The sequence below is a fragment of the Chroicocephalus ridibundus genome, chromosome 4 (assembly GCF_963924245.1).
Source record: "Chroicocephalus ridibundus chromosome 4, bChrRid1.1, whole genome shotgun sequence".
Taxonomy (NCBI): Eukaryota; Metazoa; Chordata; class Aves; order Charadriiformes; family Laridae; genus Chroicocephalus; species Chroicocephalus ridibundus.
In genome coordinates, this window is record NC_086287.1 from 76,047,568 (window position 1) to 76,074,501 (window position 26,934).

A 26,934-nucleotide genomic window follows, 5' to 3' on the forward strand; every position below is an offset into this window, starting at 1 on the left:
TCTACTCGCCAGATTTTCAAGAGAAGAATTCAGACAAGAGAAGCAACTTTTCCAAGCATTCGGCTATCTACTACTATATTTAAACTACTTTTTTTTCCTGAGAGAGTAAGCAACATTGTCAGCAATCCTAGTTTCCAGCGGTAACTGCCAGGTTTGCAGTAAAATTGCAGGTAAAATACTCTCAAGCTGACATTAAGTACCCATCACTGAAGAGATTCCTGAACTGTAAATACATCTATCAAAGCCTTTTTGTTCATCACCACTGGAACAAAGAAACTATTTGATAACCTGTCACTTCTCAGTGCTCTGGGTTAAATTTGTGACACAGCAGTCTGAAGACATCAGTTTATATAATAGTTTTTAAATTAAGTAATTCTAAGAATTTCATGAGAGAAGACACAGTAAAAGAAACTAGGTTTTATCTCAAGATTTTTGCCCATTAATGAATATTGCTTGGTTATCTACCAGACACAAAGCACCATTTGTTCCCATCAAATACTTCAATGGTTAAAGAAAGAAAAAAAACCCGAATGACTCAAGTTTACTACCCTACAAAGTGCTTATTTGCTTGAGACACATATTAGATTCTCAAGATCGACTTTACAGAACCTAAAACTTACTGTTCCACCAACCATTCATGTTAAAAGTCGTAAGTTTAAAGCAAAAGGAACCAAAACACCAAACCTAAAAGAAGAAATAACAGAATCCCCACCATTTTCAATTGCATCATCATGGAAAGGTCTTCTAACAAAATGCCCCGTATTACCAACATCAGTGCTGGCCGTGCCTGTGATGGTTGTTAACTCCAGAACACTCTAACCATGGTTGTTAACACCATAAATGTTGCTGATTGTGAATTGTACTTATCTTATGAATTGTACTTTTAGTGACAAGTCCTCACCAAAACTATTACATTATAGTAATTGCTCAGTAAAGGTTTCTGGGTCATCCCTATGCTCTTTTTATTCACTTGCTAAAGTTTAAAAAAAAAAATAATTGTAAAACAGACTTTCCAATTTTTATTTTTTTTTTTTTGCACTTTCTGTAAATCTTACAACTGTGAACCTGTTTCAGGGGAGATGGATCAGTCACAGAAGAGCTATATACATTGGAACGGAGAACATTAGTTTCTGTAAAATAAGTATACATATCACTTCAAAATACTATTTGCTACTCATCTTTCTAATACAGCAGCTTTGTACTTGAGGAGGCTGACTGGAATCTAAACGAGAAAATTTTAATAAAAGTGATCAGTCTTGAAAAGCTTTCCAATATTACACGGTTTCATAAATATTTACTAAATACCTAATAAAAAGAAATTTCACAAAGTTTCAAACACTTAAGGATACACTTAAGATCATTTACATAAGCATACTAACCCCCTTAAACGGTGCCTCAGTGCGAGCAAGCCGATCGAATTTAGATATTTGAATATCAAGAGACCCCAGGAAGAAATACTTTTTCTGGTATTCTTCCAGATTATTTACAACCTATACTGACATAGGCTATCTAAATAAGAAAGTGAACTTGAAGCATCTATGTTTCCCTTTCAGCAGCCAATATGGTCTTTGGGAAAGGAGTGAAAGAAAAAGAGAATCCAATTAATAAAATATTCTGAAATAACTTTATGCAAAAGCCTAGAAATAGGTCTTTTAAAGAGATTTAGTGGAAAAAAAACCTTGTTAAACTTGGTAAAACTCAAGCTCTAACAGTAGATGTGCAAGACAAAGTCATAAACCCAGCATCTTCATGAATTGTTGGAGTAACAAGCAAATGGGGAGGTCAGATCTACTATCACTACATTAAGATCCCATAAAGAAAACGATTTTCCAAATGGAGGGGAGGGAAACACGAGACATACAGATAAAGCAATTTCTTATCCATCATCGTGGGGGAGGCTAGGGGTTGGAAGAAAGAGGCATCTTAAATAACAGTAACAAGAGGAACACTGTAATAAATAAAATTATCAAATAACTTCATTGCTGAATATTCTGTAAAACAACCAATTTAATCTTCCATCAAAACAGTGCTCATCTGCTAAGCTACTTGTTTAATGACATCATCGACAGATCCCTTCACTATTTCTAGATAGAGAAGACACTACACCTAGTTCCTTTTTACCTGTTTGAAAGGAATTGTTGCACTGGTTCTGTCCGTGTTTGTCACTTGTCTAGACTTATCTTTGACAAGGAAGCAGAAATGTGACTCAGGACACATAACACGCATACATTTTTCATATGCTACACACTGGCAGATTATGGGTTTTGTGACCAAATAACATGCTGTCATCTAACAAAGTTGTTTGTATGGCATCTAAAATATGAATAAAATGCTCAAAAGCATGTTACATGCTTTAAAATTTTGGTAAGTACTGCACGCTTACTGAACATAGAAGAAAGAAGGAAAACATGGTCAGGACTTTTTATAAACTAGATTACAGATTTATGAAACTTTAGATAACATTCAGAGAAGAAGGTGCTATCTGCACATTTCACACTGTGTCAGATGTGAAGCAAGTTATCCCTGCTTCTAACAGGGGTCATTTATTGCAGCTGAGTTTGCACACTGGTCAGGGTCACTTCATACGCTTGGAATCAACAGTCCTGTTTACTCCATGCACTACTTTGTACTTAACAATACAATCAAGACATTTAAAAAGCGTATTAATTCTAATATTGTCCTGGTTTCAGCTGGGACAGAGTTAATTTTCTTTCTAGTGGTTGCTGTGTTTCAGATTCGGTATAAAAGGAATGTCAATAATGCATATTGATTTATTGTTGCCAGATTATGTTTATATTTTTCAAGGACTTTTTCAGCTTCCCATAGAGGCTGAGAAGAAGCCTAGACAGAACGATGGAATGGCCAAAGGAATACTCCTTACCATAGACATCATGCTCAGTATAAAAAACAGGGTGAGCCAGGGAGTGGGTACTCACGATCGCTGCTTGGGAAGGCGCCAATTCACTGGGCAGTGAGAGTGACTCGTGTCATTATTATTATTATTTTCTGTTATTGGTTGTATTAAACTGTCTTTATTTCAACACACAAGGGTTTTTTTCCCTTTCCCCTCGTTTTCTCCCTCTTCCTAGTTGTTGGCTTGGATTAAATTACAATTAATATATTACTATATATAAAATGTAATAAAGATATAAATTGCAATTAACATCTAACTCTTTATGACAAATAAGGTGTTCATTTTTGGTCACTGTCAGAAATTATTTAAGAAACAGCAGGTGTTCTTGCATTTCATTTTTATTCATAAAACAAAAGAGTCAACTTGGCTCCCCTACTTTATAAGGATTAAAATTATAAAATATTATATGATAGAACGAAATGTTTTAACATACTGAAGATGCATGCTCTCATAGCACCCATGAAATAGGCTACAGCTGCTAAGTAATTCAGCATTTCACTGAGGATACAGCTGCCACTGCAGCCATTTCCACTAATTCAATAGTCAGACTACATTTTTGGCAGCAAATGTATACAGCTTAATATTTTTATTTAGTTCACATGTGAATAGGTGTAGTCTTTATTGTCTTCTGACTATTTGCCCATTTTATAGTTAGAAGAGCTCTTCAGTGCCAGCTTTGAATAAATTCTGACGTTTAAAAAAATATTTTTACTTCTTAATGAAAACAGCAAAATGGATTTTTTTTTTTATTCAGTTCTGCTCAGTTCTCCCTACTACAAGAGGAAGCAGGTTTAACTGAATATCTATTTTTATAACTATTTTGGTCATCCCACAAAAGAACCATAGATCTACACCCTACCTTGCCACATGCCTATATGTTCATGTGCTTTTACCCCATAGGGCTCACCTTTTATGAACTATGTTAGCCTGGGAGCAAACAAAAATGTCAAGTTAGGACTGCAAAGTATCCTGCATAAATATAATACAATCCCAAAACAGACCATTAAGGAAATATAGTTATCATTGCTTTAGTTAGAATGAAAAGATTCTAGTAACAGACTGAACACCTTTTATCAACAGATGAGCAGACCGCAACAGAATTTAAAAAAAAACCCAACAAAAACAACTTCAAGATAGTTAACGTATCTGACAACACAGTAGTTTCAGATCTGATAAAACAGAATTTTCCAGCTAGCTGCTTTGCATCTTTAGTGTTAAACTTCACATTCATAAACAGCTAAGCAGAAAGAAAAAAAAAGAAAAAGAATCACTTCTCACTAAAATCAATACATTTCTGAAGAGAGGATAAATTAAAATCTGGTTATACGATTATGCAACAATGACAAAATGGCCAAATAAGCATTATTACATATATTTAAGATATTAACAATCTAAGCTAGTTGACAACTTCTAAAGAATACAAAATTTAGTTTTAAAATTAACAGAGGTTTTGTATTAATAAAAATGAGCCTTCTGTGTGACACTGGCATATCAACACATAGGAATATATTCAGCAGTAAAACTGAAAAGTTCATTGTTAGAACTAAAGTCTATTTGATAGTATCCATTAGAAGTTACCCTTTGGGAAGCTCTTAAAGCTGTAATTCACTTATCTTCCATTTGTTTTAAGGATGCGTCACTGTACCCTGAAAGTATTGGTTTATATTCCACCCATTTGTGCTCATAACTTCCTTCTTAGGTACTCAATAGTAAAAGTTACAGTTGAATTTTCTCCATTAACTCTCTGCCTAAAATGTGCGTGGAAAGGGTGAGCTACAGCAATCTTTGAGTGCTTCTATATTCCACAAGATGGACACCCCTGAGAATATTAACGTACCCAACAGAGAATGAGAATAGGTATTCCAAAACATTTTTTTCAACAGGCTTGTTCATCTGACAAGCATCAGGAAATAATATATCAAGACATTAAAATGATGCAAGAATGATACCTGAATTTGGAAAAAGCCACTAGAAAGGGGAATTACATAAAAACTAGCATGTTGCCATGAAAGCCAGCATCCACTTTTCAATGTTGTGCTTTTGAGGGAGGTCCCCAAAATGAACACCTCTTCAGTAAGCTTGGCTTACTGCGCAATAGTTAATTCCAGTTTTCTGCTAAGAATTTAAAACTGAGAGCCAGGAATAAAGAGCTTCCTACAGGACATCTCTGAAGCTTGGTCAGAAACATTTCTTTATTTTGCTTTGCTTACTTCGAGAGAAGAGGTGGTAGTGGGAGGAAAATATTAAAACCATGAATATTTTCTAAGTCTTTCTTTCTAAAATTAAAAATACAGAGTGCGAAAACAACTGTTTTGCAAAGATGACTTTGCAATGAGAAGAACATTATATTTTGTCATTAACTTGTAGCATTTAAGCTTTGCCTTTTTCAAAATAAAGCATATATGTAGAGAATCCTACACTCCCTTGCCCCCCAACCCCGCTCTCAGTAAGAAAGAGGAATTCACACTCTACATCCTTGAAGAGCAAACCTTAAGCATTGCCTGTGGACAGAATGATACTATTTTAATCAAAGCTATTTTAGAATCAATACAGACTAGTATGGAAGCACATGCCATGACATTTAAACCTATAACAAGTCTTTTATATGGCCAATTGTGCTTTACTGTTATTAATTTAATGTACCTTTCTTAGAAAATGTTCACACAAAAAACACCTGCGGCTTCTTCCTCCCAGTACCTTCCTACCCCTTATTTTTAAAACCTAGTAGAGCAAGAAAAAAGTTCAGGAATGAAATGGATAACTTGAGCTGAGTAATCACAGTTATCTGTCCATCCAGCAGCAACACTGCTTAAGGAGTTCTCATTTCGACTCCACCCACTGCATTGTACTGGCAAAGTGATTCCAGAAGCTAGATGGTTGGAAAGATCACAGAACTGCTCCATCTTAAAAGTAACAGAATGGGAAGGAGGGTGAATTTTTCTCCCAACTGAACTAGTTCCCTTTTCTGAGCCTCCACAAATCATCCTGCTAGCACATGACAGGACTACAAAAGGAAAAAAGCTAGTTAACTCAGCACCACAATGGTGGAAATACCCTTGGAACTACAGCCCAGAATCTTTCTGGATGATTTTCAGTATGGCATGCAATTTTTTTTCTCTATTTTATTTCTAGAATTCTATCAACCCAAAGCAGCAAGTAAAAACAAAAGCAAATAAACTCACCAACTTTTTTCTGATCTCTCAGTTTTATAAAAATCATGTAAGTCAGGTTTCTTTAGCTATATTAAGATGTTAACCACTCAGATAAGATGAACTGCAAAGCATGCACAAAATCTGCAGGCATTTGATTCAGCTGGGTTCTGCGCACATTGTACACATATGCAAATAAAACTAATCCTATGTTATGATGCCTCTACTGTATTTTTAGAAGAAGAAAAAGGTGAGTATTTAGTATCTCAACATGTTTTTTCCTAATTCTATCGTCTACCTGCCTACAAGAAATTTTCTTTAAGAAGTCTTAATGCATCACTGAAATATAAGCACATTTATATGTCTATTTTAGATGCACAGGAGGGTAAAAATGGGAGGGAAGGACTTTCTAATCACTTACCGAAATATAGGAGTATGACCAGGCTTTGGTTTGTTCCAAGTAAAGTGCGAAGGAACAGAAAGAAATTGGTCTCCGGGCAAATCTTTTTTCAAGGTGTGCTGAGATCCAGAGCAGTCATCTACTGCAGTTTCAAGGGATGACGATAAGTTACCCTGTTCTTCAGGACAGATATCTATTTTTCCAGATAAAGTGGCAGTCTGATCCTCTGAGGTCTTTCTTGTTTTTAGAGGAATATCAGTCTCTGTACAACACTGAAATGGTGAAAGGCCAGAATTAAGGCCTTGTACGTTATGGATGGAAGTGTTTAGCCACGTGTCTTCTGTTATGCTTCCTCTGGGAGAATGGCCGGGTGATGGAGTTGGAGAATGGTGAGGAGAGAGAGAACCAGCATAGCAAATTTCAGCACTGGAGTGTCGCCGTTTCCCACAGGGGGATGTAGGTCTTGATGAGGGCCTTGATGTTGGTCTAGGGCTTAGCCAATTTTCATCTGTAATACTAGTTCTAGGAGAATGACAGGGAGACTGTCTAGGTGACAAGGCATGCCCAAATCCATAAGGCTGCTGCCACGATTCATCACTGGGACCTCTTGGAGAGCCACCAGGAGATGCCAAAGGAGAGCCAAGGGTAAATCGAGCAGCTGCTTCATTTAGCTCCGAGTCTACATCATCATAAACGTGGGAAATGGATTCACAAGAGGAAGCATCTGAAAACCAACTTCTGGATGAAATGCTGCTGGCAGGGCTTGGACTAAGGGATGATTCCCTATATGATGGCTCAAGAGGAAGATAGAGATGGTCCCGTGAAGGCCTTTCCATATACTCATTTTCTGTGCCATTTGTGTGCAATTCATCTTCATTGGTTTCAATCCCTTGATGACAGTTAGGTGAAATAGATGTAATTTGAATACTAGGGCACTCAAAGGGTTTGGGTCCACCTAGTGGACTATATTTGGATTCTGGTACCTCACAAGTTCCTTCATAGTTCTTATGACTCTGAAGTCTTGTAGGTGGTGACAGAGGAGAGGAGTGAGACTGCAATCCATGGCGAGGAATACAAATTGGCTGATTTACAGAGGATGATGGTTGGTCTACATTAAAGATGTATATGGACGCACAGTCATCTGACTCAAGATCTGAAAACAAAATTAAAAAAAAAAAAAAGAAAAAAAAAGAGAGGAACAAAGTCAGAATGCAGTAATTGAAAAATGCCATAAACAACATCCTTTGGTTTCCCAGGTATGGCCATTTTCAACATCCTAGGCATTCCCCATTATACTAGCCACACAAAATAAAGCTAATTCTTAGTTTTAAGTTTTCCCCAGCCATATTTACAGCTAAATATGACTACAGCATAATTTTCTGTCATAAATATTTTTTTCAAGCAGATTCCACGGTTTATACACATCTTCAGTGGTTGAAAATATAACATACACAGAAAATGGGTTAAAATCTTGAAAGGATCTAAGCCGGAAAGCTCAATTCAAACTTTATCTTTCATAACTACATTCCATTAAAAAAATTAAACATCTTTAATCATAACCCATTAAAATTAATCTTTTTGACAGGAACACGACTATGATACTTTCTGCAACTATCAATATTTACAAGCACCGGAATATTGCATACATAGTATTTATCACTTCTAACACTAGAAAGCATCTTACAGAGACTCAAACATCAACGAGGATTATAAACAACTAAAAATGTTCGATCCAAAGAGGCCTAATAAAGAATATTATTAAAAATATTACTAAGAATCTTATTCCAAAGATCTTTCTTGGGTTCTTAGAAAACTCTCAAGTACCCATCCCACAGAACCGCATTTTTCAAGTGCAGTCTCACAAAGTTTGAGCACAAGTTGTTCAGCATAAAAAAGGCAAAACAAAATATTCTCAGATCTCACTAACTTACCCAAAGCACAGGAAATATTCCAAAGAAAAACAAGCAATTGAGAGGGAGTGCAAGTCCAGTTAACAAAATCAGCAGCTCTCCCTCACAGAACTGAAGCACACTGTCTTGCCCTGCTTTTCAATATTGAATTAGCTGACAGTATGAGACATTTGTCTGAAACAAGGGTAGAAAACACAGCTTTTTTCTTATTTTGTAACCACTATGCTTCCACTCTCGTTTCTTTCCCCTTGTAAAATACAGCCTTCCCTCTATAATTATAGAAAGTAAGTATGCAGGAGACCTCAGGTAGGTTACTCAGGTATTTCATCTCCTAGCAGATGAAATTAAACGTACTCCGATCACCCCCACTACACACTGAAACTAGTCTTAAAATCTGTTAACAATATTGTCTCTATAACCCAAGTAATTTGTTTTAATGCTGAATCACTTTGAGAGCTTTTGACCCATCACTAACATTTAACATCATCATTAAAATTATATAGTTTCTAGTGCTTTGTGTGTGGGTTTTTATTTTTTAAAAGTATTTTCTTCAGTAATAGGGGAATATTATGCAGAAGCATAAATGTTTCTTCAAACTAAAATGCTCCCGTGCCAAATGTAACAATGAATGATGTACGAACATCATGTTCATACAATTATTTTCCATAAATTTGGACTGGATGATATTAATTGCATCTCTGGGTATCAGCTCTTTTCTTTTTTTTTTTTTTTTTAAATGGCTTTTATCCTGAGTATCAGTAGACTATTAATACTTGTTTTAAAATAAATCTAGTCTCTCTCACAATCAGATAAAACATCCAGACAGGAAGCCATGTATTTTAGGCCTCTCCATGATGAAAAAAATCAGTATGTTAATGAAGTCATTCTATTATCAGTTTCACTAATAGCAATCAGCTTAAAATTAACTAAAACAGGAACAAAACAAAAACAGTATCTCCTCAGAGACAACAAGGAAGCATTTTCAAATTGAGGGAAAGCATACCGTTACCAAGGAACAGACTATGTTCCTCAGACTTTAAAAAAAATAAATGGCCGAAGGTTCATAGGCAGGGAACAGCTCTATTAGTAATCCATCTATTAAAGGAAGAATAAAATTGCAATTAAGACTAGTACTAAGTAGTTTTATAAGCACCGTGTGATTTCATATATATTACATACAGTCATACACAACAATTATCCATATTATATCATTAAGTACTATTGTATGTGTTAAAAGCACAAAAAATTGGTATAGGTTAATTTCTAAATATGCATACACTAAAAGGATCAGGATACTCAGGAAGGACTATTTTGTACATCATACAAAGCTCACTATGCTGAACGCTATCAAAACTGCATTTCCCCATCCTTTCACTAGGGTAACAAACATTTTTTAAAACTTTAATTGGGATTCTTTCTTTTTGCTGTTTCCCATCAGAAAATATGAAATGCAGACAGTAGTAGCCACAGATTTTCCACATCTATCTGTATATTCATGTGCAAGATCACAGATCTCCTTGTTTCCTAACACATTATTAGTATTAAAAATGTAGGTCAACGGAGAAAAAAGTCAATCCTAATAAAAGCAATTATCCAGCTACTCAAAACTTAGAAATAAAACAGTTACAGGTACAGAAATTTTGAAATAATAATAAAAACATCATAGGACAGCAAGAGTTGGAAGTCCAAGTCCTGTGCGTAACCAGTTACTGTTATTAACGGCTTTAGGAACAGTAGTAGCACATTGTGCTAAAACTCTCACCATCACAGAAAGCCTTGTGTCTCTTGCAGCAATAATCAAGAAATCTTAAAATATTGAAGACAATTTGTCTACTTTCAACATCACTGAGATTTACAAAAAGCAGCTGTACATTCAAAATTTAAGTTTAATGGAGCTGAGGTGCAGAGATCAGACCAGCACAAAATTATCAACACCACCTGGGAAGAACTGGGTACGAGATGGAGAAGGCAGAACTCTCTTCTGACTCGGGCTTCTTTGGTCCCTCTCCACAACAATCAACTTCTAATGAGTTTGGCACCATGCTCTCCCATTACCCCTCCCCGGCAGCACACACGCACACACTCAAAAAACAGGAAGCTAGAAACCTAAAGTAAGAACTATGCATCTAATGAACACCAAATCCCAAAAGCACGCTTAAGACTGTGGAAACAATATATTTTGCATTCTCAATCACCCAAACCATTTTCAGACATGATCAATAAAAAGGTAGATTTATGTTAGTTTGCACCCACAAGTCCTCCCCCTTATAGTCATGTGTTAAAATAACCTATTAGTTCCTCATACAAAGCACACTAATAAGACCTTTACAAATGATGTCATTAATTCTACTAGACTTTTTACCAATAACTATTTTGTCCTATTAAAGATTGCAGAGAGAATCCAACCTGAACGAGCGCTCTCACTAATTTCAAGGAATTAGTACTAATACAAAGATGTGGAGGAAAAAAAAGAGAAAAAAATACAGCTGACAATCCTTAAGATGGAAAGGAGTGAGAATAGCTCAAAAAAACTCAACATGGGGCTTCAAGAAAGCAAGAGGATAAACAAACCCAGGCAAGTCTCACAATAGGCAAGTGCAAGGCAAAAAAGAGTTATGGAGCAGCCCAAGGCAAAAAATGGAGTTATGGAAATCTAGTTACTTAATAGAAGAGCTATGACATCCAAACAATCCTACTGGGGAGGAATGACAGTAGAGAAGTGAAGTTGGCCAAGTCACGAGGCCTTCACTGACCATAGAACATAAGAAAGAAGCATTCAAGAAACAGAAACTAGGTCAGATTACTAAGGTAGAGCATAAAAACTACCACAAGCACATGAGGACAAGATGCTAGATAGGATAGTCATGGCAAAATACAAAGACTAAGAGAAGCAGTGCCGTTCACATCAAAAGTCTGCCACGACCCTGAAAAGGCAGGTGTGTTAAATGCTTTTTCTTTAGTAAAGTCAATTGAGTAAATTGCTAACAAAGTTAATAGCAATACAGAGTAAAGAAAACTGGACCAAACAAAAGGTTAAAAAGTACTGAAGAATTATGGCCCAATAAGTTTAACTTCAGTTTTAGAAGTAGTATTAATAGTTTATTTGTTCCAGTAAGCATTTAAAAGGAGACAAGGAAACAAAACAAGAAGTCAATGTTTGCTAAGAACAAAACTGCGTCAAACAAATTTTGTTTTACAGTCAAAGGAGGTCTTCTGGATAGCTAGCATAGAGAGAAATTCTGCTTTGTTTTAACTTACTAAGACTTTTAACACTACCATGAATGGAGAAGGCACTGAGTCTTCAGAAATTTAGTGAAGCTGCCTTCTCCCTTCTCTCCCTGCTGAGATCAGGTTTACTACTGAGGGATCACAAAAGTTAGCAGATGCTCTATATTCACACGGTGCTTATAAACTCTATAAAGCTGCAGACTTCCACTGCAATCTCACATCAGGCGCCTGTGTCATCCTTTATCAATGAGAAGCAGAAGGTCTGCTGTTTTGAATCTCTGAAAACAGACTAGTTTACAGAAACTCCTGTTCAGTATTAAAACAACACTGGCTCATCCCTTACTAAGATGCTAACTACGCTTCTACATAAGCTGTCTAACTGGAGAATATAATTAAATAATATCCAGAACAACTGCCCCTAAAGTACATTTTGCTTGCTATTTGCCATATCAGACTGCACATTCAGGAGGAGTAACGCTTGCCCACCAGTTGTTCACTACTCAACCATGTACTGGCACATGCGTATGTGCAGCTGTGCAGCGAGCCAGATTTCTCCGCAGAAGGAAGGTCAATTACTATCAAATGTCTGAACACAAGCCCTGTGCCAAAATTATCCAAACCACTTTATTATTCTAGGTTTGTAAGCCCATAAACAAACAGGTTCAGACAATAGGAGTTGTTATAAGGTACTAAGAAAGTGCAACACGACCTAGGTCTTATAAAAATACTACTGCGAAAACAGGATCAGTAATCAAGTCCTTTAAATAGCATAAGGAAAGACTTGAGCATTGCCACAGACATCATGTGTGTTCTCAGGCAAGTCACATAATCTGCCTTCACTCACAAAGAATGACCACCTCTTGTTTTTTCAATTCTGGCATGACAGTTACTGTTACCTCTTTCTGAACACGACAGTATTATAAAGAATGGCACAGAAATATCTGTAAATAAGAACAAAAAGCATTTGCAGCACCATTTTAAAATTTCATTATCCTACTGATTAGCAGCAGTTCATGTATTTCTTGGGATGAAAGGGGAGCCTTAATCTTCACAAAGAACCCAAAATACCCAATAGTCATCGTTTTCCTTTTGTGCACTTAAAAAGACAATTAGAGTTCTATAATTGGAAATTTAACTCCAGTTTTCCATTGCAAGCTATCAGTTCTCCAGAAGCACTCCCTACAAGCTTCAACATCAACTTAAAAAACACAACACGAAATCCCCCTAAAAAACACAGCCACGCATCAGTTTATAAGAAGTATTACTGACTAGTAAGCCACCAAATATTGTACTAAAAAAAAGTATAAATTGTGAAAACAATTAAGGCAGCAAGGTAGAGCAGGGGGAAGACACATCCTTATAGACCAAGTTTAGCAACACACAAAACAGTAGCACAAGTCTAAGCTTTCAGAAAGGGATGATTTACAACAATTGTCATTTTATGAACCAGTGCTCCCTCCTCAATGATTTTGTGCCCTGTTTCATAGTCATATCACTCAAAAGGGATAAAAATAAATTTTACTTCTGTCAATCACATACACTAGAGGCAGCTCTGTTGTGCCCATCAGCACTTCACTCATTTTCTTCTGTTAAGCAAGAATACTGGAAATGTACAAGAAAAACAAGCTTCTCAACAGTGGGAGCTCCTCCATGAGTCTTTTCCAAATTCTAGTCTGGATCAGAATTCCTTATCCTTGGTAGAAATGCAGAAAAATAATGAAGCTACACTAGTTTAAGCAGTTTAAGCAAGAGAATAATACAGCATATGAAATGTTTACAACTGACATTGACTAAAATAAGAACATACTGGCTCTCAGGGTGTAACTACATGTTATGTTTTTTTCAGCTGCAACTACCCTCCCACACACACTCACACACCAAGGGCGAGGGGAAATGAGAGGTATTTTTAACCCAGACGATTTTGGCAATCAGTTTTGCAGAGCACTAATGTGAACACCTGTATATATAGACAACTGACAGGATGGCAAGCTTTAGGACACGGGAAGGAATGAGCAACCAGGACAGGAACTGCAGGTGTTTTCTCTATCAAATAAAAATGTAACATGCAACTAAACTCTTAGGCCTGGCATGCATGTAAACTAGAATGGCTGTCTTAGGGTACATCCAGCTTCACCCTGAAGTAACGGAATTAAGTTCCAAATAGAGAAATAGCAGTAATGAAATTTTATTTGGCACGTAAGAAAAACAGACTGAATAAACATGAAAATCAAATGCATCTGCTTAAGCTATAAGCATGTTTCAGAAACTACTGTACTTCTGTTGCAGCAAATTGAGTTAATCTCAGTTGAGATTTTTTCCTCTTAAAAAAACCCTCCTAAATTCTCATAATCTTTCATAGCAGAGTGCTTTGACATACGTTGTTAAAAACTGATGTACAAAGCAGGTAAAGAATCCACCTTGTAACTGTAAAGATCAACAAGAATTAGTCATTCTAAGTTCAGTTACAAGAAAAGAAAATAGCAACCGAAGCACTAGGCAGTGTTTATACCAGTGCCTTCTCCAGCTCTCCTGGTATTTCTGGTTGATTACAAAGCATGTCTTTAAATGAAAACTTTATAGAGCTTGTGGTTCAGCATTTAAGGATTATTCATTAATACTCATAACAGGTTATAAAAGAAAAATATTTACTTTTTGCTTTAAAAATCTGTAAGTTCTACAGGCTCCTCTTTGCTTCCTCTTTTTTCCTCTCTGGGTAGGTCATTCAAGAAGGCACAGTATTTTACTGCACAATACCCTTGTAGACAAAATGGAAACTGTTACCCTCCAGTTTGATGAAGCCTCATTTGTGTTAGATACAAAGTCAGCTTAACATGACCCAGCAGTTCAGAGATATTAAGACATACACTGTGGCCTTCAGGGAGATTCTTAAAATGACACAATGCATCCACATAGCAGTTACTAACACATGGTATTAACAGCCTATTTGTCGCTATTTTGAAGATGAAGTACATTATTCTATATGATCAGTTGTTAGGATTCGTGAAAGGACTGCAGCCCTGCAGTCCCAGAGCATCTGGTATGTGTAGACAGGGGAACTGAGAGAAGACTGAGCACTCCAAAAGTGGTGTGTTGCACCTGACCCACAGGAAGACAACTGATCGTAAATATAAGCGAGGACATTAGACAAATACTGATCAAAGAGAATAAGGGAATTATGTGCTGCAGTTGCCAGCCAAAGGTTTGTCTAGGTTCTTGGTACTGCAGGCCGATTTATCATCCACAACCTAACTCTCCCTTTGTGGGGGCAAAACTAACAGACTCCATAAAAGGCTCTCCTTTCTGGTTCTGGTTTATGCTGTACCTATAAACTGACATCCTCACCTAACTACCCACAGGGATTTCTTTACCACTGATCTAACACCAGTGAGCTGGCTGATAGCAACCTGCTGCTTTATACAGAGACACCTCCAGATTTACAGTCTGCTCCACTCCTGAACCAAGCACTGAGCAGAACCCAAGTTTCCAAGATCAGAATGTGTAAATAGGGCCATAGCAAACTAAACAAGACAGAGGCATCCAAGAAAATGGGTATTTTAGTTTATAGGAGAGTGTAGTGACACAGGTTAGGGTCTTTGCGAAAAATCAGTAGCAAAGGAATGCAATAAGGCAAGGCAAGAAGTTTGAGTGGGAAGAGGTTACACAGTAAGAGAAGGGGAGACCAAAATGGGGGCACACCTCTTTCTGTTTATCAAACAAAGCATGACACGTAGGCTGAGAACTGGTATTGATAGTATCTGAACAAACTAGTTTGGGAACTCTTCACACCTCAGGAAAATTACACTGTACTTCTGCAGCTGTCCTACAACATGACAGAGGGCAAACTATTCCACAGCAGGCAATCCCACCATATAGGTAACTCAGTGCTTCAAATCATTAATATTACAGCTTTTCACCAATATATTTTATAATACAGCTTTAACATAGACTTCAGGCGCACAGAACTCCAAGGCTCTGTACATCAAAGGACTGAAATGAGCCAGAATGATATCCTGAAATTTTCCTGTTTTCCCAGCTGCTCACATGAATGTAAAATCAGAAGCACCTTGAATTCCCTAAGATTGACACAGTAAGCATAACAGGCAGACACAGGAATCAAACAGTCAAGTGAGAAAGGAGAGGCTGAACAGCATTTCTTCAGCAACTTTCAGAATGATTCCCTCAAATACAAGGGAGACCATACTAGCATGCCTCAGGACTGTGCCACGTGCAAGCCCCAGAACTTTGCATCTCTTCACAGAGTCCTAAATAGCTTGTGTTTATTCCAGCAGGAGTGGAGGTTTCACCACATACTGTACCTAATAAGCCTAACCTCCTGCCCCCAATCAAAAAAGCTGGGCAATTTGAAAGACAGTAGCATTTGCTCTCAAAAGCCTAAATTTGACAAATTACACAGATGAAATACAGATACTCTGACCTAATTTAAAGAAGCTATGCAAAATACAAAACATTGACAGATTTTCTTAGTTGTTCTTTGGATTAAGACACACATTCTCTTGTGGCCTTGTCATTTGAGTACAGTTATCCCAAATGACACCATTAAAGCCTTTTGTAATCATACAGTTACTCCATCTCCTCATCTCTTTTGTGCTCTTGATTTAGGGAACAACTACTAGAAAGCAACTAAGATACACATGAGTAGCTATAAACCACTGTAGACATTATTACACCTTACTATGTTGCCATCAAAAGCAGTGAATCATTTTCACTAATAAATGCACTGTGGCTGTGTTATCAGCTTGTCATTCTGTTTTTAGAGTGTGCTTTCATTTCGGGTATGAAGATACAAAGGATTACTCTGTAAAACAACTTTCGTTAACAGGTAACAGTTTGTGCCTTGTCCGAACTACAATCAGTCGCAATTCCATTCTCTCTCCAGCAATAGTACAAATGCTGCTTGTCACTGAATTTAAGTGGTCTTTCCATTTTTTCTATTTACCAAAACCGTAAAAAAAAAAAAATATTAAAAGCTGGGATTTAAAAAAACCCCCCACATTTCTCCCAGCATTTGTTCCTAAAAAGCACAGTTAGCATCCACTAAAACACGCAGACTCTCATTAAGCAGTGAATTCAAAGTTATTTGCCTCCTGCAATCTTGAATAACCTCACACATAAGAAAATGGAAAGATCTCAGTTTGAAAGGACCTAAGAGTAAGTCCAAAGAGGAATATTTACAAGATTTCAATAACAAGATTTCAAAAATAACTCTCCACCAACCTGTTTAAAAGCAAACAGAAAAATCCAACTTCATCCAGCAATTTTGCTATATTAAAAATATTTCTCATTTTTAGAAGTGATAACTAACCTTCAAAAAGCAGTCTGAGAAGCCATTTTTTAAACAAGCAATTGCTATTAATCTAAATATTAATATGAATAATATGATTCTACATTTCTTGGACTAATAAATTAGCTGTAAGTACCTGTTCATATTTCTACCTACAAATGTCTCTTAAGCAGCCTCAAACGAAGTTTTTGTTTGTTTTAAAAAACAAACAAAAAACACCACAAACACCCAAAGCAAAAAAATAACACCAAACAAAAATGCAACACAGCACAAACCCAAACCAAACCCAGAGTTCTATTTTCATTAATTTATTGCTGAAAGATCATGCGTTTGTGGTCAGATCCCCTGAAAGTTGATTTTCTCTCCTTCCCCTACATACATAAAACTGAGGACTGGGCCTCCCAAAGAAAACTGACAAAAGTATCTTCTCTTCTAGCACACCTATCTTCCTTTGTCTGAAAAGTAACCATAAGCATTCAATGCCACTGTGACACTTAATCAGAAGAGCCACGTAAATGATTAAGTTCAGCTGTTCAGTTAACTCATGGGATGTGCAGGCCACAACACAGCCAAAAGCCTGCTTATCAACCAGTTCTGCAGTTCTTCAGATTTAAACTCATCTTCCCTGAACAACCAGGGGAAAAAAACACAGGTTTTTCTTAATGTTGTATTTTGCCAGTATTTCACAAGAATACTCACAGATGGGTGTACTAAAGGTAGAAGAGAATGTTGACTTGTTAATAAGCTTGCTCCTTCCTTGCAGTTTTACTTAGCCTTACTGATCATTTCACTCATCTTAAATTCCACTGTCATTCGAACCCCACATGGCACGCCTGGACAAATGCAAGGACTTGGATGTTGTTTTACAGGCTGGGCTTGCTGCCAAGTCTGCTCCACGTACTTCCCTGGCCCACTAGGACAGCTTTAGGCAACAACTTCCATATTTACGTTATTGCTGTGAACAGCCAAACTGCTGCTTACTATTGACCCAGGCCCAATCTACTCTCATTTCTCACTCATTCACAGCAACATTACTTATTTGGCTACTCTTCGGGTGGGATATGACAAACTGCTTGCAGTTGTACAACACAAACAAAAGGAAAAAGACCATCACGTTTTAAGCAGAGGGCTACTTTTTACTTTGAAGAAAGAGCAAGCTTATTTCTAATTTTCAGAAATATCTAAGATAAAAGCATTAGCACAAACGCTTTTGTACCCTGCCCATCTTCCACAGCCCAACTCTCACGATTTGTTTCCATTTGTGCTGCGCCCATAATTCAGACGGGAGGGAAGGGGACAGAGGGTGAGGTGCAACTATGAATTCACAGACAAAATAAGCAACATTTTGTCAAACTAGGGATCTTTTTCAAATCCCTGCACTACATCATGACTCACTATGTAGTGATTCTCGATGCCCTATGCAGTGATCCAAGAACCATAGGCCAAACCATAAAAGTTATGAAATTAGATCATATGCAACTACAACTGCCTCACGAGAGCACACAAGAGATTTTGGTATTTTTCAAAATGGTCTCATCCTGATCAAGCTTTATCCAAACAGGCAAGACTTTATTTAGCCAGCATACTGTGAAAAAACAGAACATATTCAAACACGCCAGCTTCCCAGGACCGCAACCTAATCTGTTACCCTCAATGGGCAGGCAACTCCAACTCCATAGATAACAGATGCGACTTTAACATGCATTTTCCTTTGGGTCTTCCTCCGTGTCTCTCTAAGTTATCTTGAAGTCAGAAGGTTCATGTCACAGACCCTCTATTTTTGGTCCGATGCAGCTGTTTGGTTTTTCCCTCCTCCCCTCCACCAGCAGATTATATAACCACAGCCTATGGCTGATTTGCATTGTGTCCCTGCCTGTCAATCTTTTACGGGCACAGACAGCAGCATCCACCAGCTTGTAAAATGACAGTAACTAAATTTCCCTCAAGTGGTGGTTCCTATCACAATACGTTTAATGCTTGGTATCTAATAAACAAATGAACATTTCTGTTAAAAAAGCATCATTTATGTCTAAGGGTGAAAAAAACAACGGACTGAAGCAACTTGTCCATTCATTCCTTTCTTAAAGTTGCACCAGTTGATCCTGGTCTCACTCCACATGAGCACTCTTTTGTATAGCAAATGTTTACAGACCAGCACAGACAGCTGTATATGTATGGATGGCTCAAATTATACATATTAACCACAGAGTTACCATCTTGTGCAAAGACTTTCTGTCCTATGTATTTATATAGGCAACCAAATCTAAACAGAATAAAAATACTTTAAAAAGGAATAAAACTTCAGGTGAACCATACAGGTATGCAAGATGGGTCTGCTAAAAAGACTTCAGAAGATCATGTCTTGTGAGTTTCTCTTATTCAGCTAGGGAAAGCAAGCTTTGTAGCAGTTCTGGATCAGAAGAAAGCAATCACAAAAATGAACTTCACTAAGCGCAATCCTCAGTCAGCTCACACCTCAAGTTCACAATTATTGTCAGTACCTTCATTTTCCACTCAGTCTAACTATGAGACTACTCTCTTACCCACAGCTTGACTTTCTTAGTATTGCTTACCTTAATCACCATCTTAAGTAAAAGAACAAAAAGTTCAAGCACACTGCAAACTTCTGTAAACAGCTTAGGCTGTTTTCTACTCTCTACCAACAATCCCTGACAGCAATACCTGTCATAAATAGACATTTAAGTAGTGAAGAAGAATATTTTACATATTGATCATCAAGGCAAAGCTATAAAGACTAGTATTGTGGTGGTGTTTCAGTACAAATCAGTGGTTTTAAGACTTTCACTACATATCAAATGACACATATATAGTGCCAGTTTTTGCTACAGATAACTCTGCCTAGCTACTGAGGAAAAATTCAGTGTCTGTCATTGCTTCAGAATACTTAACACATGGGACAGAGGTAACTGCTGAGCAGCCCAAGCAGCTCACAGATGCTCATAGAGCAAGAAGGTCAGACATGGAAACCGTCAAAAGAAAAGATCAGGTATTACTTTGACAGGGCCAATGGCAAAAAAGCATATTTTGATCTTGATATTCAGTAGCAGCCTCAAACCAATAAGCTAATAGCTAAGATAGAGGGAAAAAACTCAAAGGAGAACAAGAATATAGAAGTTTTCAAATAAACTAAGGATCCAAATCCAGATATTCTGTCCTTATCCAGAGCAAGGCTCCAGCTCACAAAGATGTTTTGAATTGTCACTAAATTCATTACAGAACTGGGATATTTTTCATAACGTACTTTCCAGGAGAAAAGTAAGAGAGATTGCAAGATTAATCTGTAACAAGATTACTGAATAGTAATACTTAACCAAATATGAAGCCACAGGAAATATGGAGGACCTCTTTTCAGCTTGTTTCATAGTCTCAGAAAATAAAACAGATACTATGAACGCTTAGCAGTACTTTTAAAGCATTCATATTTTGGGAAAACAAATTAAAAAACAAACAAAATCAACCAAGGATGATTACTTATACTGAATTTCTTCAATATTAATTTCTCCTTCTCTTCTTCATAACCCAAGAACAAAAGGTGGGTGTTAAGGTGAAATTTAGGGTGAAATTCCACATATTACTCTGTTTTACTGGGTAACAAAACCTCAGCTTGTATTTGGGGCTTCAAGACTTCACCAGACATAACAGCTTGTATTTGGGGCTTCAAGACTTCACCAGACATAACAGAAATAATTCAGACACGATTTTGAACAGCAGTATCGATAACTCATCTGTCAGAATTTCCTAAGTAATTCAATAATTCATTTTCTGGATATTGAACAGCTTGCAGCCTCTAACCATTTCACGTATCAACAAGAAATAATTCTGGATGTTACAGAATCTTACAAGATCCTGAATACCCAGCTCAGTACTACATACCCCGAGTTCTTTAAAGGCCATTACCTTGTAAAAACTAATTTTTTAAAATACAAGATGAACACTTAATAAAACAAGATACAAGATGAACACTTAATAAAAATTCATCTAGAGAAACAATCATAGCAACTTGTATTTGTTCCTCTTTTTTACAGTTTGGCATTTGAACACTACACCGCATCCTCAGCAGAGTTTTTAACAGTAGTGTGAAGAGCTTAATGCAGTTTATTTGCTTAATGCTTAATAAATTCTAGGCAAACTTTGCAAAATTATACTAAATAGTATAATTTTCCTGCTTACTGCAGGGGCGTTGGACTAGATGACCTTTAAAGGTCCCTTCCAACACATTCTATAAATTCTATTCTATTCTGTATTGCAAAACTGGAGGGGTGAAGGGGACAGGGGCATCATTAGAAAAGTATCCAAGTTAAATTCAATTATTCAAGTGTCACATATTACATCTCAAAAATCTCTTCATTAAAAAGACTAAACATGGTAGCACCTCAAATACATTATTTGACAAAGTTAGTTACATGACAATCTATTTTAGTAGACCGTACAGGACCTGAACCATACTGTAATTCAAATGCCTACTTAGGCATTTCAAATGCAACTGCTATAAGGTGGCAAGATGCAATCAGATGCTACTGCAACTAACCAAACAGTTTCGCAAGAAAGAGTACACCAAAGAGATTTGGTTCACTTCAGAGTGCTCTATAGCATTACCTTTTGGCACCAGAGGCCTGAATTATTTCGCCAGAAAAAGATGAAGTTCATTAGTATCTAGAACTGTACTACCTGTTTTGAGTGCTGAACGCTACAAAATCAAAGTGATGATTTCTTTCTTCTTTGGGACATGGACACTGAACTATCAGAGGAAAAGAGCAAGATTTTGCAGAAGGTGCTTAGTATGCAATTTCCACTTAAAAGCAGCTGAAAAGCATTTGACAATCTCTTACTTAGCAACCACCTGAGCAAATTTTTACTTCAGTTTGCAAGCAATATGAAATGGGCTATCCCTTTGCTTTCAAGTGAAGTATGCTGCAAAGATTGCAGTATTAGACTACAGACTTTCAAGCATCTTTAAACCATCTTTCATGCATTAACCTCTGCAGCAGGAACTACAACTTTCAGATCAAGCACACAAGCACTACTGCAGAACATCAGTCCCAATTCCAGCCACTTAGCACAAAACTAAATATGTTAGTTCTACTACCCTGCAACCCACTGAAATAGTTCTGTATAACTAAGAATCCCAGTTGATTTAATTTCTCTTGTTGTCCTTTTAATGTCATAAAAAGGGTAATCTACTGCCTTTTCTTAGTAGTTCAGAAATCAAAAGTATACAGAATGAAATAATAGCTCACTTTTTCTTGCATTTGATTAAAAATACAGTTAAAGATAAAATATATAAATAATTTTACTTATATATGTACATATATAAAAGAATAAAATCGTTATAACACTACAGTAGTGTGTAAAAAGAAAAGCATAAAAGAAAGCATTAATGTAGATTTCCGAGTTATTTACAAGTGTTCTCCATGATCACGGAAGACTTAGTAATTTTAATATTACTTATTTCAAATTAAGCAACGTTCCTTGTGACCTACGTGTTTTATTATTAGCATACATTAGGAAAAAAAAAAATACCCTTACACCTACTTTCCTGTACAACCGACAACATCATTGAAGCAAGTGATACGGGATTACAAAATATGTGCTTTAGGGAGACCTAAGAACTTTTGTTCATCTAGCTAATATGCTTGGAAGAGGGGGAAGGAAAAAGTGTAAGATTTCCAATATGGGTCATCTCTTATATGAACTCTAGTTCTTCATATGTAAAACACATGGGCAGAATTAACAGCTAAACTCTGGCAATCCTTTTAATAGAATACTTGAAGGCAGAAACCTATGCTAATCCTTTCTCTGGAAGGCCACATCTGCGCACAGCAGGCGAGATCATCTCCAGTATTCCACAAACCAGTGAAAATACTGGGATACAGATGCAGATGCAGGATTTCTTACTGAAGGCTTACAGCAAACAAATCAGTTCATGGTCTCAATCTCATATTTTCAAGTTTGCCTTAAAAATAGTTTTAACTTATCAAGCATGGAAAATTCTTTATATTCAGAGTAGTATCTGAACTGTTTGTTAAGGAGTGCTACCAAAATACAAATATTATAAAAGCGAATTGAGTACCACTAGTGTTCCCAGTTTTCTGAGCAACTTGCTTTCTCATTCTTATCTATTATTGATGGAGGAGCATAGTTTAGACTACTAGTTTTATGTGAAAAGACTAAAAATAGGGATGTCATAATTATTTTTGTTGTAATTTATTAGCATTCCCTGTTGTTTTCATATGGTACTGTAACGCATTTATTTGGCTAGCAGAACCCAGGCCCCCTTCCCAAAAGCACCATCTGCTATTCCACTAAGTTGGAAAATAGGCAAAGAAAATCTCCCCTTATCTGAAAGAATCTGTAAACTAAATCTTAGCATCAAGAAAGTTAGAGATTTTGTAAGAAATTAATCCCAAGTGTTCACACTGGAATACATACAGACCGTATCAAACAATTTTGTTTCTAACCAACTTATGCAGAAAACCAAGTCGGAGAACAACACAACATGGCTGCATCGCTTAGCCTGCATACAGTCGTGTTTCAGAGCTATCTTATCATCTAACCCGTCAGACTTAAGACAGTGCATTACCAATTAATACTTATTTCAAGTAGGTCAGAAAAAAAAGCATACAGCCGTTGAACTCTGGTACAGCTACACACTGCACAGCTGGCTCTTAATGATTCCCCACACCGTAGTTTACAGGGAATACTTTATTTTCTGCAGTTTAAAGAAACACGACTTTTTTTAAACGGGATTTTCAGGCTCCAAAACTACAAAACAGAATGAAGTAGTAGCACTCCGAAACGCGTGCGTATATCCCCACATACGGGCCCAGACAGCCACCACATCGCAACAGGCGGCGTTTTGCCCATCCACACGTACGCGCACCAAGTTTGTAAGAATACCCCGGAGGAGCTTGGATGCTTTACGCACAGAGTTCGGCTGAAACTTTTCACGGCAAGAGCCCCTCTCTCCTCCAGCCCCATTAACATTCGGTTCCAAATTCAAGGCCCGGCTGTGCCTCACCGGGACCCCCCGCCGATCGCCGAGGGGACGGCAGGCGAACGTCCTCAGCCCTATCAGACCCAAACCGCCCCCCGCCTCCGCCACAGCAGGGGCCTCCCCCCGGGAGGGGCACCTCCCGCACGACGCCGCTTCTTGGGTTTCTTTCCCCAGAGAAAGTTTGTAACGGCGGTGAGAGGCCCGACCCCACTGGCGGCATCGCCCCCTCCTCAGCCCCCCTCCGGCGGCCGGGGCGGGGAGGGGCGCCTGAAGCGGCCGCAGGCTGAAGGAGGAGGGACGGCGCCGCTCCCCCCCGCGGCCTCCCGCTGCGGCGGGGCAGGAGGCAGCCGCCCCCCCCCTCCCCGTCCTCGCCTGAAGAAAACAGGAAGCCGACCCCCCCCCCCGGCCCCGGCCCGGCTGCGGAGGAGCGCACCTGCAGGCCCCAGCGGCGGCCCGGGGCCGGGCTGCCCGTCTTCCCCGAAGATCAGCCTGAAGTCGAACTCGTCGGTGGCGCCGCAGTTTGCCGTAGTCATGGGTTTGGCCGGCGAGGAGTAAGCCCAGACCCCCGTCGCCCTGCCGGGCCGCGCCGGGCTCCTGCCGGGCCGGGCTGCGCTCGCCACCGCCCCTCAGGGCCGCCTCATAACACCGGATGGCGCCGCGGGAGAGGGAGGGGGCGGGGGAGGGAGGGGAGCGCGCGGGGAGGCGGCGGCGCGAGCGGCGGCTCGAGCCCCAACGCGAGCTCCCACGGCCGGGCGCCTTCTGTCACTCACGGGGGGAGGGCGCCTGCTACGGGCCGCCGCGCTGGCCCCGCCCCCCCGCGCGCCGCGCCCCCGCCCCGCCCCGCCCCACAGTTGGTCCCTCGCCCTCGCGCGGTGACGCCAGCGTCTCATGACCGGCTGAGGGAGGAGGGCTCGCGGCAGGTCACGTGGAGCGCAGAGGGCTGCCGGGGGTTGTAGTTGGTTGGCCGGCCGGGAGCGGGCGGCCAATCGGATGGAGCCAGCTGAGCACAAAGGGGCGGGGCCGCCGCACAGGGCGCGGGTGCCACGTGTCGCCCCGCCGGCGCGGAGCTGCGGTAGCCCCCGTGTGAGTCCTCCCGTAGGGTGCGGGGGGCTACGAACCCTTTGGGGGGTGCGGGTTTCGCGTCACAGTCTCCTGAAAAACCGCCTGTAAATAGGTGGCGTTCTCGGCGTCAGTTAACGACCCGGGTAATTAGGTAGGTTGGTGTACGATGAGGAATGTAGCTCGGGTAACAAACGGCGGCTGGAGGACTCTGCGCTGCTAGCCGCTTACCTTCCAGGCTCCTTGGAAACACTGGCGATGAAGCGACTGTGAGGAGACTAACTAAAATACTTACTAGCAACGTATGCCGTCAATGAAGGGAGCCGAGCAGTCATTAGGAGGAGCGCGGAGGCTTCAGAATGCTCTGCCTGCCCGGTAACACACCGTCACCTGTGGCTGTGCCTTGCATTAGGGTTGGAAGGCAAATAATTTCAGTGCAAAGGGAAATGCCGAATTTCAGCCGTTCTGTGGCAGCAGCTGGCAGTAGTGCTCGCTCCCAGTGGACTCTGAAACTCCAATTAAGCAGAAATATCATTGCTATATCTTGTAAACGTTAAAGGACCATGTTTAATTACTTAGTTGACAAATAATTGAACTAGTGTGTTATGACTCTATATGTCCATGTGGAAATTATAGCTTTATCTGTTAATACCTTATTAATAATATTGCTTGATTCATAAATAACTAATTCAATTTGTTTCTATGCCCAGTGTCTTTTTGTGTTTGTTGCTGCTTAGATGGTTGCAAACATACATAAGATACCTCCATGCATGCATCTGAGTCTAGATATTCTCTTCACAGACTGCATGAAAGTGAGAAAAGGCTAATGTGAAGAGAAACTGGTTACAGTGCAAAACTCTCAGTCCATCAGGCTTTTAGAAGAGGTTGGTTCATTCCATCTATCCGTGCAGCCCTAGGGAAGATCAGCAATCTGTGCTGGAGAAAGGAAGCCTAAATGAAAAACTACCTACTTCGTGACCTTGCAATTCTAGTGGGAAAAGAAAGCATCGTATTAAAAAATACTATGTAGAACTTGGGATAGGAGGAGTTTGCCCAAGCGAAAACGGGAAGCAGCTTCCAGTGCCCAGAATCCAAAATAGCCATATGTTTATCTTTTACTTAATATTCTAATGTGCCATCCTTTTCATTGTCACTTCCCACACAACACAAGCTATTTCTTTACCTAAAACACACGAGCAACTACAGCTACTGTTCCTACAAGACTTAAACCAAAGGTAACCAACTCCTCCTGGAGGAAGCCTGAACCTTTATAAGAAGCTCACACCCAGTTGGCCTGTAGCCTCTTTTTACCTCTAAATCCAAGGTCACGTCGCAAGACAAGCTGGAAAAGAATGTGTAATTGGATTAACCATGGTTAAAAAAACCCTCATGCATTCTTGAATGAAAACAGGTCTACAATGAACACGTCAGTAAAATATACTGTATATAAAATGGCTTTTAGCAGCTAATTTTTGTCTGAAAACTTTGGGTAATCTTTCACCTTTTCAAAGCAGATGTATTAGAATGTTTTATTGTTAAATAATTGTGTCAGATTACAGCACTAGAGTAACCATAGCAGTTTCCTGTTCTGCTATACCAGCAGATTATCCATTATGCATGTCTCTGGAGAAAAATACAACCAAACTTGTTCTCTCCATAAGAGGAAATCTGAATGCAAACAGGTACTCGATCCATGTTTTTTGATAAGAGTATGCGTCTAATGAGTTTGCTAAATTAAAAATGTAAATATTATTGTCTTATCCCTTTCCCTTAACTGTAAAACAAATCTTTTCTCCCATTTGACACAGTATTCATCCAGAAAATGGTGATACATGCAGGTCATTAGGCAGTGCTTTTAGCCCTACCTACAGCTGGCAATTATAAAGAAAAAGGACTATATACCCTAAAATAAAATAAAGCAATCGGTTATGTCATGACCATCTACATAACAAGGTAG

The 26,934-nt window shown here is 38.8% G+C and overlaps 1 protein-coding gene across 2 annotated transcripts in view; it reads right to left on the reverse strand.

The window, feature by feature from the left end:
* Positions 1–24,669, reverse strand: part of NFATC3 (nuclear factor of activated T cells 3) — a 77,529-nt gene extending 52,860 nt beyond the window's left edge. For both annotated transcript variants that reach the window (XM_063334292.1, XM_063334291.1), the window contains exons 1-2: positions 24,352–24,669; positions 6,485–7,616 (exon numbers count right to left, since the gene is read on the reverse strand). In XM_063334292.1, coding sequence (XP_063190362.1) covers positions 6,485–7,616; positions 24,352–24,451 — 1,232 coding nt within the window. In that variant the 5' untranslated portion in view covers positions 24,452–24,669. The remainder of the gene's footprint in view (positions 1–6,484; positions 7,617–24,351) is intronic.
* Between the last annotated feature and the right edge of the window lie 2,265 nt (positions 24,670–26,934).